The sequence below is a fragment of the Spea bombifrons genome, chromosome 2 (genome assembly GCF_027358695.1).
Source record: "Spea bombifrons isolate aSpeBom1 chromosome 2, aSpeBom1.2.pri, whole genome shotgun sequence".
In the NCBI taxonomy this organism is placed as follows: domain Eukaryota; kingdom Metazoa; phylum Chordata; class Amphibia; order Anura; family Pelobatidae; genus Spea; species Spea bombifrons.
In genome coordinates, this window is record NC_071088.1 from 65,080,909 (window position 1) to 65,101,844 (window position 20,936).

A 20,936-nucleotide genomic window follows, 5' to 3' on the forward strand; every position below is an offset into this window, starting at 1 on the left:
CTAGAAACCACTCCACACACAGAGTTTTGCAGGACAAGGGAGTAAAAACTGGCCATAGCTGCCATTGTGAATCCAGCACCCTATGAATTCCTGCTAGGACGCAGTAAAGCGAGTGGTCTGAGGCGCCCTGCAGTAATGCACATTACGTATGGCGACTTGGCACCCGCTTTACTGCCCCCCCACAAGAACGCATAGGGTGCCGGATTCACAATGGCATAAGCTAGGCAGCGGCATAGCAGGCCTCAATGAGGTGACAGGAAGAGGGATGAGCAGCAGGGTGTGTGTGTGTGTGCATACTGCAATGTCAAAGTCATTGTGTATGTGTGTGTATGTATAGTGCTGGAGTCAGCCTGTGTGTGTGTACTGTGGCATCAAGAGTCAGTGTGTATGTCTCTGTGTGTATAAATGTATAGTGCCAGTTATGGTTACTGTATTGTAGCAAAAGACTCAGTGTGTATTTTCACATCGTGTTCGTGTGTGTATTTTTATATATGTATACCATTAGCTAGCGTGTGTTGTTGGATATAGTGTGTCTGTTACTGTATGTTGTTAAAGAGTGCAAGTGTATGTTAGTGTATGGTAAGGTTTGTCAAAACTTGAGTACCAGGTCATCATGCAGACTATAAATCACTCCCTGGCGCCCAAGAAGCTGCCCCCCGCCCTTGACTTCAGGGGGTGATGAGGTCTGTGCCGCAGATGTACGGCATCCAGGTGTCCGTGTTATGCAACTGTGTAGTGGTAGAGAGGCAGCAGCAGAAAGCTTGCCAGCTAATGAGAGAGTTAAAACAAGTCCGGGTCAATGCCCCAATAAATAATATTTATTAGCAAGAATATGGTTTCATATAAAACCTTTAAATAATTAAATCTATGGCAGGTACATATGCAAAATTCTGCCTTTTTGTGGTCGTTGACAAACACACATATACATATTTACATATGAGCTACATTAAAGAATAGGTTGATTAAAGTAATTACAAAAAGTAACCAACCATAACTTGAGTTAATATTATTTTGCACAAGTAGACCCCAGTTTACAGGCAAGCTTTGGGAGGACTGGGGTACAAATACCTGCTGCAGGATCATATCCATGGTAAATATACATATTCTCCCAAGAGGAAATTAATATGAAGTTTGCTAATATGGGTGTGATGTGAGTATCCAATACATTCATTATTTCTGGATTCTGTACAGTTTTAACACGGTTAGCGTACTGGTTTCATCCAACCATACACACGCTTCATGTGCAGTCACACCACCTTCCTCTGAGTCATGCTGCTGGTTGCTGCAGGGTTACATTAAGAGAGAGACAGTAAAAAAAGGGGAGCTGGAGAAAACAAAGAAAGGGGCAGGGAGAGGATGCAAATGCCACGGAGAGAATCATCAGGAAAGATAGCTGGAGTAATAGAATAGACATCATGGAGAAACGTGGATATTGTACATTGGATGGATGCAAACAGTAGAAAAGGGCAGACAGTACATATCATAGACTGATATGCATCTCTATGACTCCCTTTAGCCAAGTAAATAGAAAACTTAATATATATTAGTTTCCTCTGAATCTGCTCTTCTGTATTTTCCATGGGGAAAAAAACACTTAAAAGCTTAGTTTAGAGTTGTCATTTATAAATGCTCATTTTTGACACAATAATTCCACTGTTTCGATCTGCTTCTCGCAGGTGCAAAGAACAGATATGATGAGGCCATTAGCTTGGATGATAGAGCAGCTGAACAGTTCCAGAAAATCACCAAGGCCGTGCAAAAAAGAAAAAAGGGACATTTTATCACGTCAGAGCGACATAGCAGATCCAATGATTTTTTTTTCTTCATTTTATAAAGGCATTCCTAAAATGATTACACAGAGCATATTAGATGTTATGTTTTCTTAACCAAAATAGTTACATTGAAACTTACAATTTGTGTTAAATTACAATAAAATAAAATGTTCTACCCTGGTATAAGAGCTGTCATACATATGGGCAAGGTTTAAGATGTGTACAGTACACACTCAACAGTCCGTAAACTGGATTCAGACTTGCGAGCGTCTACTAGCAGAAGACACAATTTGGGATGGAACGGTGGGGGTTATGCATTGAAAATTCCAATTAACAAACAGAACACTTTTATATAAACCCATTACTGACAAACAAGTAAAAGGTTCTTGTTTACCATTATTTCATATTTACAACAGATGTCTACTTCCTAACAGGCAAGTATGATTATGGAACCATGTTCTTGGACTTGAAGTCTCTGTTCTTTCACATAGCATGGTTGATGAACAGAGTTAATTCACTAAAGAGAAAGCAGGAGAGCTGCAGTTTCATCCCACCTACAAACCGACAACCTTAGATTTTGTTTATCAAAACCGTAATAAAATTCAGTAAGTGTATGACGTGTTCGCTTATCTCACTCCAGTTACAATTCTTAGGTTGATTATTTGAATGCATTTTAGCATTTTTGTGCACCTGCAGATATTGTAATGGGACAGTATATATATCCGCTTTTAGATTTTTCAGCATGTCATGAAATAAAGTCAGCTATAATTACACACAACGCCTGTACAACATATTTTTATACGTGCGGTTGTAAAAATGTAAATTAGCAGATGTGTGCCTATGCATGTACAAACAAACATGATCTGTGCATACATTAATAAGTCATTAGTCTTATTTGCCCCAGTCCAATCAACAGAAGCAGACAAACAGCTTTCTACAGCTTACGTGGGATTTGCAAAGGGTGGATCTGGCATAGCTGTTACACGACAGAAACGCGAGGCTCAGCAGAGCTCTTTATTAAACAAGCACGTAGACAAATACAAGCACACCATTAATTCCAGCGGTGCCCCCGGGTAGAACACTGAACATTACCAACCCATACTATATACATATGATTGTAAACAAATAAATATGCATTTTACATGTATATGACATCATGAAACAATGCATATGTCGTAAAAGTGCATTTCCTATCCTGGCTACCAAGACAAATCTAGATTGAGGATGCATCACTGCACCTCCCAAGCAGCCCTCTTTTCTTAATCAGATATATAAAGGTCTACCAATCGGTCGCAGTCACATAAAGGGGTTTATTCACTAACGGAAGAGTTGGTAGGAGATTTGTGGTTTCAACTCCATCACTTTACCATTTATTATGAAGGTTCAACATCGGCAAGAAGGACTAGCTCAGTCCTTCTTGCCGATGTTGAACCTTCATAATAAATGGTGCATAGTTCAACGTGTGAGGAGACTTAGAAGAAATCTCTCTGATTTAACTATACATTGTATAGAGTCAATGAAGCTCTTCTTGCAACAGAAGCTTATTGGGAATGACTCTTCATAATGTATAGAGAAGTCAAGGAGCTGAAAGGCTCCACTTCAACTCTCTTGTCGATTCTCCCTTCATTGAATAGATCCAAAGTTTCATTAAAGCCCGTAAAACACTCTTTTGCCATATGAAATGCTAGGATATGAAAGGTAGTAGAAAAAGCAAGATGTTTGCAATGGAATTTTAAAACCCATGGCTACCTTGGTATTGGGATTTTTCCAGCTCTGGCTACATTAATGCATATGTTCAGGATCGCCTTATGGACCACTCCTGGTGTCAGTAATGAGTACTACACCAACATAACTTTTAGTAGTTCTAAATTATAATTGTGTTTACTTGAAATACTAAATCACACTATGATGTGACATAAGAATTACAAATCCCTAAAAATCCCTAATCCTAAAAAAGAAATGCCCATAAAGTAATAACAATATTGTCTATGTGTATAGCATTTGTTAAATATGCATTAATAAAATAATTCATAAAATCCTCCTTACTCTCAAGATTTTTTGATAATTTCTTCCTCAATCATTTGAAAAAGAAGTGTAATATTGCAGTGGGGTTTAAAAACCATTGAGCGACCACCTATGTTTTGGCATCATACCAATCTGGCCACTAAAGGAGCTCGTGTGATGCCATGATGCAGTCTATGGGCTCCTTATCAGGCAGGCAGCAGTGTTGGGTTTCTGCACATGGGCAGGTGAGAATCCATACCTATTCTGTGTGTGTATGTGCGTTATATATGTATAATGTATAACAGTAGTCATTACAAACAATAATATTAGTGATGAAGTTCCAAGTTCCATTGGTATTATCTTGTTATAAATCCACTTCAAATAAATAATCATTAATTGCAAAATTATAGATAAATGAGTAGCTAAGTGATAACAACGTATCAACTAGTAAGTGTCACAAAAGCTTACTTGTGATTAGGACGGCTATGAAAACAGACGCCTATAAACTTTTACTTGATCAGAAGTGTAAAAGGTGTCATTTTGAAAGCGGACTGATGCCAGCTGTTACTGCAACTAAATCTATAACTATTTCTTAGGCAGATATATATGTTTGCAGATATTTATATATTAGCACTATGGAAGAGGAGATCTGTACCTGTCAGAGGCAAACACGTAAATCACAACCAATTTGCCCATTATTTCACATCAATTGAGCATCGTTCATTTTTCTTCACTTTTTTTCAGCCTGATCAGCTATGTCATAATTGCTTTGATGATTCCATGTAAAAGCCAGTGATAAACTTTGCTTTCTCTAAAACAAAGGGATTCTCACAGCTATCAAAAGGGAAGCAATATCAAATTTCGTAACATTCACATAACCATTTCAACTTCCCTTTTCCAGCCGTTGCGTTATATAAAACCAATGTACATGACAGCATCATGGACACATTTCAAAATCTAAAGAACATTATTGGAAGTAATATAGCTTTTTTTTTTTTTATAATACAAGTCCTACACATTATATTGATTTAAACTCATCCTGCCAAAAGTAGAGGCGTTGCCTGACCCACTGGCAAAAAAAATCAGTCTGGTCAGTGAGATCATTGGGAGTGGATGGGTTTTTAGTAAACTAAACTACATTAGAACACGTAATGCTAGCCCAAGTTACCGCCGTAGTTGTCAAAGTGACTATTCTGCATGGATTCCTTTAGAATTCATTTAGGAATGGCTGTCTACATGGGAGACAGGGAGGGTAGCCGGTACAAGCTGATGTATTGTGGGAACATAAAGCAAAATAATGGCAGTGTCCTGTGTGGTATGAACGGAAAAAACAGCCAAGAACTATTTCATCAGCAAACAAACTAATCACTATAACATAGATTTTCCTTTTTTATTACATTTTTTTAGAAAACAGATGATTTAATGAGTGAAATCTGAGAACATCAATCTAAAATTATGATTCAGGGTATTAAGAGATATAGCCTTTGTATGTAAATACAAACATCCCCATGAAATCTCAGGCAGTACCATGGCTGGTGGCGAGCATTGTGCACACGTGGGCGGGTAAGCAGGAGGTGCGTTCAGCTGAACACAAGTCAAGGAGATGGGGGTGAGGAAACGCAGAGGCATTTCTGATGAATCGTTCCATACAGCTGTACTGGCTAAAAAAAATAAACCTAATTATAATAATTTAAAGGTCACGCTCGGCTATCACATGCATATAAATAGCTGGCGTATCCCTTTAAGAACAATACTACTTCAGCACCAACTATTAACTGGTTCAGCCACTCTGATCAATGTCATTTTCCCCACAAAGTTCGTTTCTTTTTGCGGACTTTTTGCGCATTTTCAGAGATTCCACGGCCTCTGCGTATTCTGAAACACCTTCTCCTGCAATGACTGCTTGACAAATGTCAGGAAAGATGCCAACATCTTAAAGGAAATTGCCAAATGCAAGCAACAGCCTCGAGCAAAGTAACAGTTTGACGCTTGCAGCCGGCAAATCAATGGAGCACCATTTCTAATACACATTTGCAGAGATAACCCTCCTAAAATGTTTTTTGCTGGGTTTTTTTCCTTTTCATTTTGCTAAACCTTGACATGTTCAAAGCAAATGTAAAATTGCGGTAGAGGAGTATTCTTGTACCCACTGGATACAAACAACTTCCAACACATGTTTTTTTACCCTTGTTATTTCTTCAGTAATCAACCGTCAGCACTTTACCCAGTACTGCTCTGCAAAACATGTTTAAAATGAAGCTTCTGGTGTGAAAAGACTGCTGGAATCCATAAGCCTAATGCCTTCACATGCCCATTGGTGGCTGTTCATATATAGAAGGTCTTGATTGCTAAATGTTTGCTCAGCAGGAATAATTTCTCGTAATCCAACGTCTATTTCATTTCAGAACACGGTCAGGATCATCTAACAGCAAGGCTAAAATCAGACACCCTTTAAAAGGAACCTCACATGACCTTCCCCCCCCCCCAGTTTTACTTATAGTTCTATACATGGGGTTGGGAAGTCAACAAAAAAGTTTCTAATAAAGGAGTAAGTTCTAGGGTACTTCCTTCCCGCAGAAAAAGCATAAGCGGGAAACACTAAGATTATACTACCAACTCTTGAAAATGAGATATAAAGCTATGGACCCTAAATGAGCACTTATTTTCATGTTTCAGTCCCATTTTCATGTTAAATGTATATAGGAGTCCATTTTGCTTGAGCTCCAGTTTTACTGCATCCAAATCAGTGTGGGCATTCTGTAGTCACTTATTTCTCCCCAGCTTCCTCTACGGAAAGCATAATGCATTAATATGTACACTTGTATATTGCTAAAACCAATGAGAGTTGCAGTAGCCAATCACATGAACACAATCTGAACGTTGATGTTTTGCTCCATGCGATTGGCTGCTGCTTCAACAGGTGTACTTATTTAACATGAGTCTCTTTCTTTTTTGTACACCCATACAATATATATTGTTTTTTTTCAAGGACGCAGATTTTTGTTATATGATTTTTTAAAATACAGTCGAACAATTAGGATAAATAATACATACGAAAATATTTTTGGGGAAAAAGCATTAAAACGTTTAACGATAACAGGCCTGCAATAGTATAAAAAACAGGACGAAAAGAGAATCTTGACATTTTTGTTTGTATTTTTAAATAAGAAACTTCAAACTTTATCCCTATATGCCTACCAGGAAAAGGACACTCCTTTAAATTAAAACTGAAGACTAAACTTAATAATAAAACAAGTTTTTAAAAATATATGTTATAAAGTCCACTTGTTTGAGGTTGTTTTGGAAGCAACTGCCAATATAGAGCCCTGACAGAGATGGGCAAGAGGGGAACAAAAAGCTACTGTCTTTCTTTATGCCTTTTTCTCCAGGAAACCCTACAACATCTCTGTGGCTTATATTTGGAGTCTGTTGGTGGAATCCTCCGTGGGAAATGTCTGCCGCAGAGTCTGGCAACACCTTGAGGCTGCGGGGTTAGGGAGCTGTTCAAAAAGGAGGTCTTGGATGACCTTCTGCTGGAACTGACAAACGGTATATTCCTTCCTTGTGACTACCTTTTTTTTTTTTTTTTTTTTTTTTTTTACAATCATGTATTAGATAAATGGCAATATCAAATGTTGGCATTGCGGTAAACGAAATATGTTTTCAAGCACTGGTCTGTGCAATGTGTTTATTATAATATGCTAAGCACCTTGGTTTAGTAACATTTTTCCCTCTAACACTTCACAATGGACTCATTGTATATCATGGACAACATTCACACATCCTTGCGGTCTGTGCCAACAACTCATGGTGCCAAGCCATCACAGAACCCCTGACTCTGCCTGGTCTGTACCAGCTTCTTTGGAAGGCCTTCATGTTGTTCCCATAAAGTCCCACAGGCCATGGTTGGAGAGATCCTAACCACTTGTACCCACAGAGTCAGAGCAGCCTGGGGGATCTAAATTTGAGTCTTTCTCCTCATTAACCTGAAAGGAGGTGTACATTGTCTCGCTTTCACATAGCTTGTACAGCTTGTAATGCCTATAAGCAGGTTTCGAAATTTCCCCCCCCCCACCAGGTCAGTGGGAAGCCAGGAATGGTGCTTACAATTAAATAAGTCAGGATGTTCTGCTAAATACTGACTGGCATAACGATTGGTTTGGTGCACTCCAACAAGCGGTCTGTTAGAAACAGCATATGTAACCAAGGCTACTTATAATAGGTGTTGTCGTAAAAGGGGCAAATTGGGTACCACTTATCAAGCTGTGGTGAATGACTTATTCATTGGAAGTGACACTACCAATGTATATATAGATATAGAAAAAATAAGGACATTTTGTAAGTGATCCCAAAGTCTAGAATGGCATTGTACATTCCACATCAGACATTATGAAGGGTCAACACTGTCCTTCTTAAAGGACAAACTAGTGGTTGGACAGCCTGGTTTCCATGGCCGACCCAGGTCCTCTACCATACTTTACACCGGGGGGGGGGGTCATAGCATTAAGGATGCATTCTTTAAGTGGTGGTCAGATATTCACTGATTTATGAATAATACAATCATAACGATGTTATAATGTATTATTTCACTTATTTATACTATGGTGCTCAATCTGCACAATATGGCTTTTTATTCACTGCTACCCGAACGCAACGTACTTAAGGTTTCAATATAAGGTCACGCACATGCTTTACAACATATGTAATACTCATAATGTACACAAGTATACAAATGCAGATCTTTCCACAATAGAAAGAAAAATGCTCAGCATACATCGGTTGTATTTTAATGTCTATTTATATATATAAAAGTATACATGCCTCTTTGCTGTTCTGTTTAGAAAGTGATCTTGAAAGCCAAGAAGCAAAGTTCATGCAGGTGATCTTGGCAGACCCACACTATTTATGGCCATTCCATTTAAGACTTATCCCTTTGATTAGATAATGCAGAGCAATCAAAGATTCCACGGCACTCAGATTAGCACTACAGTGTTTAAAGCCGCAGTAGCAGAAACTAAATAATGCATAAAGCACAAAGCACTAGCGCGATAACATCAGGCGGGCACTAATTCAGAATTGCCACTCCGAACCATAACAAATTACATAACCATAACATTTAAACCAATCTTTCATGATATTACAATTGACAGTTTTCACTAGCAAAAGCGCAAATTTGCTTTAAATTACAAAACAAAACAAATAAAACAAAAGTATGGTATTTTGGGATATCATGGGAATAACGACAGCTGGAAAGTTTAGCCATCGAACTGGATGTGTGTGTCGGCATGGCTGACTTGAAAACAAAAGAAAATGATCATGAACACTGTATTGCTTTCACTTAATCGCTACTTTCGTTTTTAATGTAAATTTCATAAACTGACAGAGAAATGTCTCCAGGTAAACCTTTATGTGGAGGTATGCGAGTTAGTTAATGTACAACCTATACAAACAAGATTTTCCCTTTGATCAATACACAAAATTAGTAACAAAACACAAACACCATGGATATGCACGTAAAAAAAAAACTATAGATTGTGTACTTTATAAAACTAATAATAGTAACCGGTTTACCCACTTAGTAAATTAGCAGTCTGGAGAATAATTACTGCTTGTTGAGTAACATTTATTAGCTACTCCGAGCAACTAAGTGTGCTATTCAAACTTAGCCAACTAAATGAGGTTCAGGAAAAGCCACCATGCTCACATAACACAAAAAATAAATAACTATTTTAAAAGAAATATCCAGATTCTCCAAACAAAACTCTGAAATAACACAGGTGATTTCCAATGTAAAAATAACTATTGTATCTGTGTATCGCCCAACTAGAAGATAAGAGCCATGAAGGACCAGGGGTCTTATGTCATTGAAGAATAAATCATTGTATACAGGTGTTTGCAGTAAGATTATGGAACAATTGCTGTCACAGATAAGCCTATTCTTATACCATCAATGGGGGGTTATTTATAAAGAGTTCAAAGTTTGAAAAGCAGTCTTATCACCATAGCAACCAATGGAATGTTGCCGACGGTTGGACAATGGGAATGGTTTTAAGTAAGTTTGATTACAACTCTGCACCAATATTTGCTCTAGAAAGTAAAACATTATAGTATAGGAATGCAATATTTCTAACATTCTATAGACTATATCTCCAATTATTCAATGTAATCAACAGTTTAGGGTTTTGCTCAACAGTTATACCAAAGCCTGTCTTAGCTAAATACAGGATACCATTGGTTATAAAGGATTAGCTATCACTTGATCCGGTGAGACATCAGATTACCATTATGGGGTCAGGAGGGACACAGAGGTTCTGTTTTAATCTGGGATGTCTACGCATAAAACAAATTAATGACTATGAGTTATTATCATCCTTACATAGACAATAGTTGTTATACAGTGTATGATATCGACATAACAATGCATGAGGTATCACAGGCCCAGCTCATAAGATTATAATTAAATACTGTAGTAAATCTGAATGGCTGAACATACTGCATTACAATAACCCTTAAAAAATGGGGAAAGCCACCGATCTCCCTTACGGTATCTAAAACGACTTCAAAAAGTCTTAGAAGACAGAGAGAGAAGGCACTCGTCCCTTAGAGAATGAGAAAGAGCGGGTGCTTTCTCAGCATAAACAAGCCAACGTTCAACGACACGTAGCCAAAAGTAAAATACAGAGACATTCGACGAGAGTAACGATCGTCACAGAATAGACGCTGCCATTCCCTGGCACTCCGTCCGTTCATCTGGTTCGACACGCTGTACTTTGGGGAAGTCGCAGATGGAGTTATGTGGGTTATGTAAATGCTTTCATGGTTCTATCCTTTTAACCTGTCAGCTGTCAACTGCCTAGCAAAATAACCGCGTTACAGCTACAGGTTTACCGGCGCTGCAGAGAAAGACACATTCAAAGTAAGTAGCGGGTTTTAAATGTCAGATTCAATGAGAAGTAGATATTAAACAGAGAGCATTGTTGTCATGCATTTAGATGTCACCGTGTCACATTTATTCCATAGGTTGCGTTATTACAGCAATGTTGCAGCTTTATAAAACATTTCTTCATACGTCTAATCATCAAAGCCGATGTGATCGGAACGAGATGCATTACTCATAACGGGAAGAAAGTTAATTAAGTCGTATCATCATCACCTCACCAAATTGCAAAACAAAAAAAAGCAATTCTTACAATCTACAGGGCCAGATCAACCCACAAACAAGCCGAAACAGAACAATGTAAGCGAAAGACACTAACAACAATGGAACAACAAACAGATTCAGATGGATGGGTCATTTATAGTATAAACAAGCCATGGTGCCGGGAGCCAGGGTGCACACTTATGCAATATACATCCCCGAAGTACACCTATAGCTTTAAGCGTTTGAAAACGCCGTTAGCAGCCACGACCACGGCTTTAACACAGAATGATGCAAAGGTTTGTACAGCGCCACGGAATATGATGGCGCTATATAAAACAATACATTTGAATAAAAGGTTTGGCGTATAAGGCATGCAGCAGGCAGTGCAGAGGTTAAAGGGACAGCCCCTGGAGCAGATTCCAGCACTCACTGACAGGAGGTGCCCCTAGCATCAGACACTTGAGAGTGCTTCAGTGCTGACCACTCCACTGCCCCGTGCCCTATCTGCCGGTGACCTTTAGATCGCACGAGCTGCCGTGTCACTCTATCCAGCCTCCGGGGCTGTCACCCGCCAGCACCCCTTACTGCCCCAGCTCGTCACGCTTAACGCCTGCATTCCCCCTGTGACACCTGCCTCAGCCCGCTCCTGATACCTCCCGTCACTCTCAAGAGCCCCCAACCCTATCAATCCATCCCCTCTGCCAAACCTCGGTCACTTCTTGCCACACGTCTCCTGTCACTCTCCCAAATCTGCTTCCATGAACCAACCGCCCCGGATACTTTCTCTCGCCACCCTCCATAGCTCGCCGATCTACTCACCCCTCTTTACGGCTTCGTCATACGTCAGAAATCCGATCCGTGACTCCTTGGCCCCCATAATAGGAAGAACAATAATAATGACAATATCAATACGAAGCACAGCAGAATTAAAAGCCTCTTCCTCTCATTCCATAGCTTGCTGCAGGTCTGTCATCCCTGGGCTCCCCCGCCCTGATGTGGGCAAGCGTGGCTGTTATTCCAGCGGATGACCGGGTTGTGTAGCTCCTGACACCGGGCTCCTCTCCTCCCACAGTACACTCATCACCTGCCTCTCATGCACCAAGCCTCTCCTACAGCCGTTGCTTCCTCCTAACGGCAGCCCCGCCCCCTCACCGAGTAGGTCACATGACATCCATCAGCGCCCGTCACCTGACTCCGCCCTCCGCCTCGCTGCTAGTCGGGTTTGTTTTTAATATGTCCTGGCTGGCGAGAATCCAGTTAATTCACGGTTGTGGCTACATGGATTAACAAATGTTCAGTGGTGTCATGTTCGGTTAGTATGTGTGAAAGGCCGTATGACGAGACCCCAAACCAAAAGAAGACATATTTGATAGGGGCAATGCGAACGCTGCTTGTGTGTGTACGGTGTCCTTCTAGTGTCAAAACTAGCTATGGTTTGAAACGCAGTCGAACGGATTGTTAACAGCAAAGTTTATAAGTCTACCCAGAGATGAAAGCCGGTAGGCAGCGACGGATTCTGGCCTAGACTTACAATTGCCTAGGAATATAAGTATGGGGGAGCAGCAGCACACCTGCATCAAACTGTAGGCACACAGCTCAGTGGGTGGATTACAATGAAGATTTCTGATTCTCCAACCTTCTTTTTACACTATAATGGACTAAGCTGGTTCCCAGGCTCCACACATTCTTAATATATGGAACACAGGGACATGATGTCATTCCTGTCCAAGTAAGGATGGCGGCTGACAAGTGGGCGGCTTGAGCCACTGGCCTAGAACAACGCATAAGATAAAAGCATGAGTACTGCTAAGTCAGTACAGGCAAGGAAGAGAGCTGACAGGGAGAGTATTGGGCATATAAGCACAGGGCAGAACTGCTGAGTTGAGTGACCAAGCCAGACACAACTGAGCCCTCTGTTGTTGACATGGTTTAGTATCAAGCAAACCTGAGGATCATCCTTGGATGATGACTACCGCATGTGGCCAAGAGACCCTCCTGGGAAGTTGTACATCTGTGCTCACTGTTGAGGAGCCTCTCCTGCTTACACTGGATCTGTTGCATGGATTTTCCTCCTGCAAAGGTTACTATAATTCCTGACATACCTTCCCCCAATATGTGACCTCAGGATGCTCTACAGAATCAGCCTATAAGGATACTGTTGAACGCATGTACCATACATGGGATATGAACATGTGATGTTGGCTCCAAAGATCTGTATTCAGGACCAAAGCCCTCCTAGAAGACACTCTATAAAATGTATCAGATTAGGAGGCCAAGTAATACGAGAAGGAAAGGGATCCAGAACCCAGAGTTTAAGCATGTACACATGGAAAACAGGATGTACCTTAGATTGAGACTAAAGAAGGAGACAAACTGCAAGCAAATCCACCAGGGAGTGGAGTCAATTTTGTCAAAGGGCATACTAGTCACACATTGGTTATTGAGTGTCGGACCATGTCTTCTACCTTATAGCTGGGTGCTAGACACTTCTTGTATTCTGCCTGATGTGTAAAGGAAAGAGTCACAGGACTTTTAATATGTAGAAAACATCTGAAACCACAGAGTTTGGGGCAATCAAGGATTGACAACAAGCGAGTCCCATATTAAAAAAAAAGCTGCTTCTTTTTTTGTAGATCATACAAGAGGAGGGCGTATAGACAGATTCTTCTTTGCAGGACCTTTAGCATTGGAAGATGAGCTAGTCAAAATGGTATCAACACCACTGACTTATTCTGCCCTAGGCCCACTAGTACTAATGGCGTTAGTCCATGAAACAGATCACTCTCTAGAGCCTTAAGCCCTCTAATATGCCATTGCTGTCATCTCTCCAACTGACCAATTTATTCTACCAAGCTAGCACAGCCTCTAAAGACTTTTAAAAGGAGCTGTGTCTTGGATCTGGCCTAGGGCAGTGCCCAAGTAAATCAAGACTTCTTACAAAACGAGTCAAAATTAAAAGATGGGATTATACTGCTTTAGCTAGTTGATTGCAATGGTCAAAGGGAAGAGCAGGCATCAGACTAGATTGAAGATCAAACTGTCCTTGCAGCTTTTAGGGTTGTGGAACATTGTGATACAGTAATACTGAACAAACATTCCTAGAAAAATGGACACCATGGGAAGAAAGAATGGCATAGGGATTTGGGTCCAGAAGAGATATGTCCCTTTAAAGAGGTAAACTTGGGAGGTATGAGAGGAGAAAGTGAATCAGAAGAAGGGATAAACATAAAAGGATGAATGACAATTAAAAGAATACAAATACATCATTAAAATGGTAAGATTAAAATTATAATCATCATAGGTCAGAGGGTGAAGAGAAATGAGTAATAAGGTAATAATGAAGTGAATGAAACTCTAAAGGAATAAGGTGAATATGAGCAGAAGGTGATTAAAAACATTATCTACGGTACAAAGGTGAGTTCACTTGTTGCCTGGGGTAGGGAATGGGTTAAGAGAATACTTGGGGATTAGGGTGATTAAACCCTTTGACTTAGTTCTCTGTAATCGTTTCAAGGCAAACAGGTTAAAGTACAAGCGCTCTAGCATTAACTTTCTCTAAGTCAAAAGCATATAGACTTCGTTACACGAACCATTCTCAGGTGCCCATAAACGATAGATCAATGAGATAGATATTGAATATCATTTTCTTTCAAGTAGCTGCTACCTTCAGAAAGATTGACTGTAAGTGGTCAGTGTGCCTCCAGAATGATTACTGCTGCACTCTCAATCATGTTGGGCACTATATATGACTTCCAGGCACTGCTCAATAGGAATACTATCCCAGTGTTACTGTACATATTGTTTTTCACAATGGAAGCCAACCTAGTGTCTTCTTGTCTATGTTTTAGTTTTCACTTATTTTGAGTAGTCCATTCTGTAGATGTTTGCTTATTGTATTTTGTTGGGAAGAAATCATTAGGTGTTACACCCCTATCCCAGAGTGCCAAAATATTTATCTGTATAAGCATCATAAGCAGGATAATGGACCATCCAACCAAAGTGTCATACAGAGACCATATTCATACATATACAGAGATGAAAGAGAAATGATGGAGACTGTTACTCATACAGTATATAATTGCAGTGCCAAAAGCACAATTATTCCTTTAAGATACAGCTATTTTGTTGTTTACCACAATACATAATTATGTTATGGGAGCTATCTGCACAAACATAAAATATCAGATGTATGGTGAATAAATGTCAGTACTTAGTACTATTCTTAAAATGAAAAGTGTGTTATACTGCTACAGTAATCATAGCAATAAAAGTAAAATGGGGCTACAATAATTAAATAAAAGGGGCATACAAATGATCCAGTAAGTATGGGAATGCTGGTCTCTGACTGTACTTCAAATGCCCTCATGTGGACATATTAGGAACTGGAGGTGTTAACATTCCGTTGGCTACTCATATTGTTCCAGTAGTGTGGTAGAAAATAAATGTCGGATTAAGTAAATCAAAAGATGGAAACATAAAATATGACGGTCGATGTGAACCATTTGTCAAATATAATCCGCCCATTATTTCCTGCTACAAATAGGATACCTTTACTGGCTTCACTGAAATAAATATTATAGGTTCATAGTTGCCAACATTTGAAAAAAAATAATCCAGGGACATTTTGCCACACGTCAATCATATTCCACACCCACTTTCCAAAAGCTCTGCCCAATCCGTATCATTAACGTAATGTAGCTCTGCCTAGTTACTATTGTGCAGATTATATCACCAACGCTATCATACATCCTTTGCATGCAGTAGATACATTGGCATCTATATGAGGCAGGGGAATTTTATCACCTTTGGGTGGGTTGGGTATCAGTGGTGATACTGTAAGTATAATAAGAACTTGTGCAGATGCGCTTCAATCAGAGAGCTGTGTCTAGACCACAGACATTAGTTCACAGGATAATTATTTTGGGGAGCAAATATTGCAAAATTAAATCTGAAAATAGAAATGGAAAGATATAGAAAAAGAATTGACAGAATTAATTAACGAGTAAATGGAAACCGTATGCACGTAAGCTATTAGCCCCTTCTCATGCCACCAATCTGTTATGTTGCATAGAATATCAGATTGAAGCTTCACTATGGCACTGCTTCAAATTCTTCCACGCACGAGACAGGGCTCTGTTATGAGCAGCAGCTTGCATAGACATGCATCATGTGACGTTGTGCAATGATGTCTATCACAGATACAGCAAGGTGTATCTGTGATAGACTTGCGCAAATGGACCAAAAATTATACCAACACATTTTTTATTTCATTTTTGGTCCATTTGTTTTTTAGGGCAACACACTTAGTTTTCTTGCCATCTTGGTTCAGATGAAATTGGGAGGGCTTTTTCCATTTGTAAAATAAATGTGTTGTCTCTCACCCTCGTCTCAAACTCTCTCATGATCTCTCACACAGGGGTGTAACAGTCACCACCAGATTCCAGATGTTATCATTGGCAAACATCATTAGTTCAACACAATTTTATATTTACTAAGCAGTAGGTAAGGATGCCACAAGCATAGTAGTATCTTATACAAAATAGTATTGTGCCATTGCAGTATATTGACTAAGTAGTCGAGTCTGGCCAGTTGATATAACACTTGCAAAGAAACCTATGTATTACCTAATATTCCAGTTACTTATAAATTCCATGAAAGTTTTTGTGCAGTTTTATGCAAGGGCAAACAAGATTTCATATTGCAAAAAAATCATTCCTGTAAATAGGGCCGGCACTACCTCTAGGCAAGGTAGGCTTCAGCCGAGAGCTCAGATTATTATTATTTATTGGTTTATATAGCGCCATCAAATTCCGTAGCGCTGTACAATGGGTAGACAGGACATAACAAGTAGCATGTAATATAACAAAATGACTTACAGAGACAACAGGTGAGGAAGGCGCTGCTCAAACAAGCTTACAATCTATAGGATCTATTAGACTGCCCACTGCTGGAGGAGAAGGATCAGCGAGAGAGCAAGGACTCTGCTTCCTAGAGCCCCTACCAGTAAAGTCACTCGCACCACACAAAGCATTGAGACAGAGGCCTTGAACTCCTGCCACAGGACTTTAGCAAGCTAAGCAATGGGAAGAAAGGGGGGAGATGGATAGTAAGAAAAAGGGAGAGATAATGAGGAGGAAAAAGAAAGGGGAGAAATAGAGAGAAGCAAGAATAATTAGTAAAGGGAGAGATGGGGAGAAAGGGGAGATATAGTTAGAAGGATGGATAATGAGAGAGAAGAGATGGGAAGAAAGGGGAGAGATAATGAGAAAGATGAATGATTAGGAAACGTTGCAGTGATAACAGGAAAGAGGAGAGATAATGAATAAGGGGAGAGATTGGCAGAAATGGGATAGATAATGAGAAGGAGGAGAGATGGGAACAAAAAGGGAGAGATAAAGAGAAAGAATTGTGATAGAGATAAGGAGGAGAGAAAAAAGAGAGAGAATCAGAAAAAGGAAAAAGTACATAATGAGACATATGAAGAAGTTAGAGAAATCATGAGAAAATGGACAGATAAAGAGACGAGATGAAGAGGAGGAGAGATAACGAGAAAGAGAAGGATCAAAGAGATTGGCAGAGATAAAGGGGGTAAAGAGAACAGGGAGAGATATTGAGATAGGGCAGAAATTATGAGAAAGGGAAGAAAGAATTGTGTTAGTGTTTCTAGGTTAGGACAAGTTTGTCTTAAGGCAAGCAAGTTTGTGGCTGCAAGGGCAAGTATATGCTGTGGATGCAGTCTAGATGTTGGATAATGTGGCTGCATACCTATGTGTGCAATATGGGTGCTGGGCAAGTCCCATGTGTGCAATATGGATGCTGAGCAAGTCCTATGTGTGCAACATGGGTGCCAATGTGGGTGCCTGGCAAGTTCTGTGAGTGCACTCTGGGTACTGGGCAAGTCCTATGTGTTCAACCTGGGTGCCGGGGTTGGCACATGATTTATTTGATCTATGCCTTCAATGCTGAGTTTGCTTGTGATTTTTTCAGTTAATGTATACTTGCAAGAATGGGTTTGTGTGTTATTAAGTTGCTGTATACCTGCAATGATATATTTCTATGTGTTACTTATTTACTCCATACTTGCAAATACAGGGTTTGTATATCTATACCTGCAACAATGTGTTTCCATGTGTTGTTTATTTACATGGGGGAGGAAAAGAGAAGTGTGGCACAGTGAGGGGGGCAAAGGAACCCTGAGAGTGATTATGATGGGGGGAGTAAGAATCCTCAAGAAGTGTAGAAAGAAGAAAGAATCCATAACTATTGAAGTTGTCCCATGAAGCAGGCACGTGGTATGATTCCTTCTAATAAGTAATGATGTTGCCACAGTGGAAAAGAAACAAGAAAATTCAAGTATTTACAGTTGTGTAAAAAATGAAATACAACCCGTTTGAATTCTATAGTTTTACGTATCAGGACATAATGACAATCATCTGTTCCTTAGCAGGTCTAAAAACACCATGTCATGATTTATTTAACAAAAATAAAGCCAAAATAGAGGAGCCATGTGTGAGAACTAAGTATACCTTCTATACCTAAGTATAGCTTCTAGAACCAGCTTTAGTAGCAATAACTTGAAGTAATCATTTTCTGTATGATTTTATATGTCTATTTTGCTTCAGTTCATTGAGGTTTGCGGGCATTTGTTAATGCACAGCTCTCTTAAGGTCCCACTGCTTGAAGAACCACCTTTAGCAGCAGTAACTTGGAGTTATCATTTCTGTATGACTTTTTAAGTCTCTCGCGTTGTTGTGGAGGAATTTTGGCACACTCTTTACAATATTGCTTCAGTTCATTGAGGTTTACAGACATTTGTTTATGCACAGCTCTCTTAAGGTAACGCCACAACATTTCAATCGGGTTGAGGTCTGGACTTTTTCAGCATTTCTGTTGTAGCTTGGGATCATTGTCCTGTTGCATAACCCAATTTCTACCAAGCTTTAGCTGTTGGACAGATGGCTTCACATTTTACTCTAAAATACTTTGGCATACAGAGGAGTTTATGGTTCGATTCAATGACTTCAAGGTTTCCAGGTCCTGTGGCTGCAAACCAAACCCAAATCATCACCTTCCACCATAGTGCTAGACAGTTGGTATGAGGTGTTTGTGTTAATATCCTGCAGCAAATTGGTTTTCGCCAAACATGGCGCTATGCATTATGGCCAAACATCTCTTTGGTCTCTTCTGTCCATAGCCAAGGTGCCATGTTCTTTTTAGAGAGAAGAGGATTTCTCCTGGCAACCCTTCCAAATAAACCATGCTTGCTCAGTCTTTTTCTAACTGTCATGAACTTTAACACTTAACATGCTAACTGAGGCCTGTAGAGTCTGAGATGTAACTCTTCTGTTTTTTTCTTACTATATTTATGACTGAAGCAAATACACCAGAGAAAAGATTAATTTAATTTATTGCAGATCCAGAAGAGTAACCTGTGACAGGCAGTCTTTAGGGAATGGTTTATAATTATAGTGGAAGATGCTTTTCTGGTCAGACAATCAGCCTACCTCCATCCTATCTTTTCTTCAAAGTCATAAATCAGATATTAAATGACATGCGTGGGAGAGGTGGAGAGGTATTATGAGGATTTTATATTTTGTCACTTAAAAGAACATTTGTTCTAATACACTGTTGAACTGACAGCTTTAGAGCCAGTATGAATGTTTTCCCAATATATATTAGACTTATGCATTCCAAATGTTTAACAAAATTTCCCAGTATTGTCAAATCATACAAATCTCAGAAAAAGAGGAGGGACCCCAAAGAAACAAACAAAAATGAAGTAAAGAGCTCAGAATTTTCATTTCAATTTCGTTGTTTTTTTTCACTTTAACTCAAAAGCTGGGCAAGGAGACAAGGACACAGAAACAGTCAGTAGAGAAGGTACGGAGACATTCTGAGAGAGCGTGAATAAGACAGTGAGAGTGTAAGCGAGTGTGAAAGAGCATGAGAGAGTGGATAATGGTGAGTGACAACAAAGTTCAGTTCGAATGTAAAAAGCCCTCTGAATTTTGTTCAAAAGGGGCAGAAAACAAAATTTGTTGTCCGAAAACGAATGGACCAGAAATTAAATAAAAAATGTGTTAGAATCTTTGCACACATCTAATATATACTTTCCAAGTGTTAAAAGTTTATTTTTATCATTTAACAAAATGCATAGTGAGTGATTAGAAGAACATTTCCTAATCAAATCTATATATTTAATATATTGATAAAAGTATGGAAGTGGGACTGAATCATTTATTTATGTATTTTTTCTTCCGTGTGCTCCTTTCTTTTCTAATTTATGTTTGTTGGCTATGGCATACACCTGGGTCCTGTTTCAATTTATTTTTATGAATAATTATGGACAAAGTTACTTTGAGGTGAGATGTTCACAACAGACATTTTTAAAGTTACTGGACACAATTTAAAGTTAAAATAATATTATTATTGAGGACAAGTCTTATGCCTAGTATAAGACAACCTGTAAATCTGATCACATAAATTCCCTCTATTATTTTCCCATACATTCTAAAGCAAATAGTAAAAGTAATGGAAGCTAAATAATTTTTGTATAAGCCCTCATCTCCATTAGTAAATGTATACAATAGATATGGTTTTACAGACTTCACATGCAACCCATCAAGGTCACATTATATGTACACTACACAGGGTAGGCACATAAAGGAAGGGGTTAAAATCCATAATCGCGGTACATACACAAACCCTAGGTAGAAAAATAACCTTTTTTTTTGCACTATATTGGTTGTCAGTACCATGCACCAATTGCTGCCTAAAGTTAGAAATTGGGGCTTCCGTATCAGTTTTTTACTGATCTCTGAAATTTCTTCAAAATGTATTTATTCTTTTGCCATGTTTTGGCATCATTACAACCCATTTTGATGCCATTACAACCCATTTTGGCACTCTTTGATGAGGAAAAGTTGGAAGGGACTGTGCGTAGGGGGGTACATATAAATGACTGTTAGGCAGAAGTAGCCAAATTATTTGGAGGATCGTCTTATTGATGATTATTGGTG

General features: G+C 39.3%; 1 protein-coding gene across 4 annotated transcripts in view; it reads right to left on the minus strand.

Moving 5' to 3' along the window:
• USP32 (ubiquitin specific peptidase 32) overlaps positions 1-12,207 on the minus strand; it is a 110,482-nt gene extending 98,275 nt beyond the window's left edge. For all 4 annotated transcript variants that reach the window (XM_053454571.1, XM_053454570.1, XM_053454569.1 and 1 more), the window contains exon 1: positions 11,737-12,207. In XM_053454571.1, coding sequence (XP_053310546.1) covers positions 11,737-11,794 — 58 coding nt within the window. In that variant the 5' untranslated portion in view covers positions 11,795-12,207. The remainder of the gene's footprint in view (positions 1-11,736) is intronic.
• Positions 12,208-20,936: the final 8,729 nt, after the last annotated feature.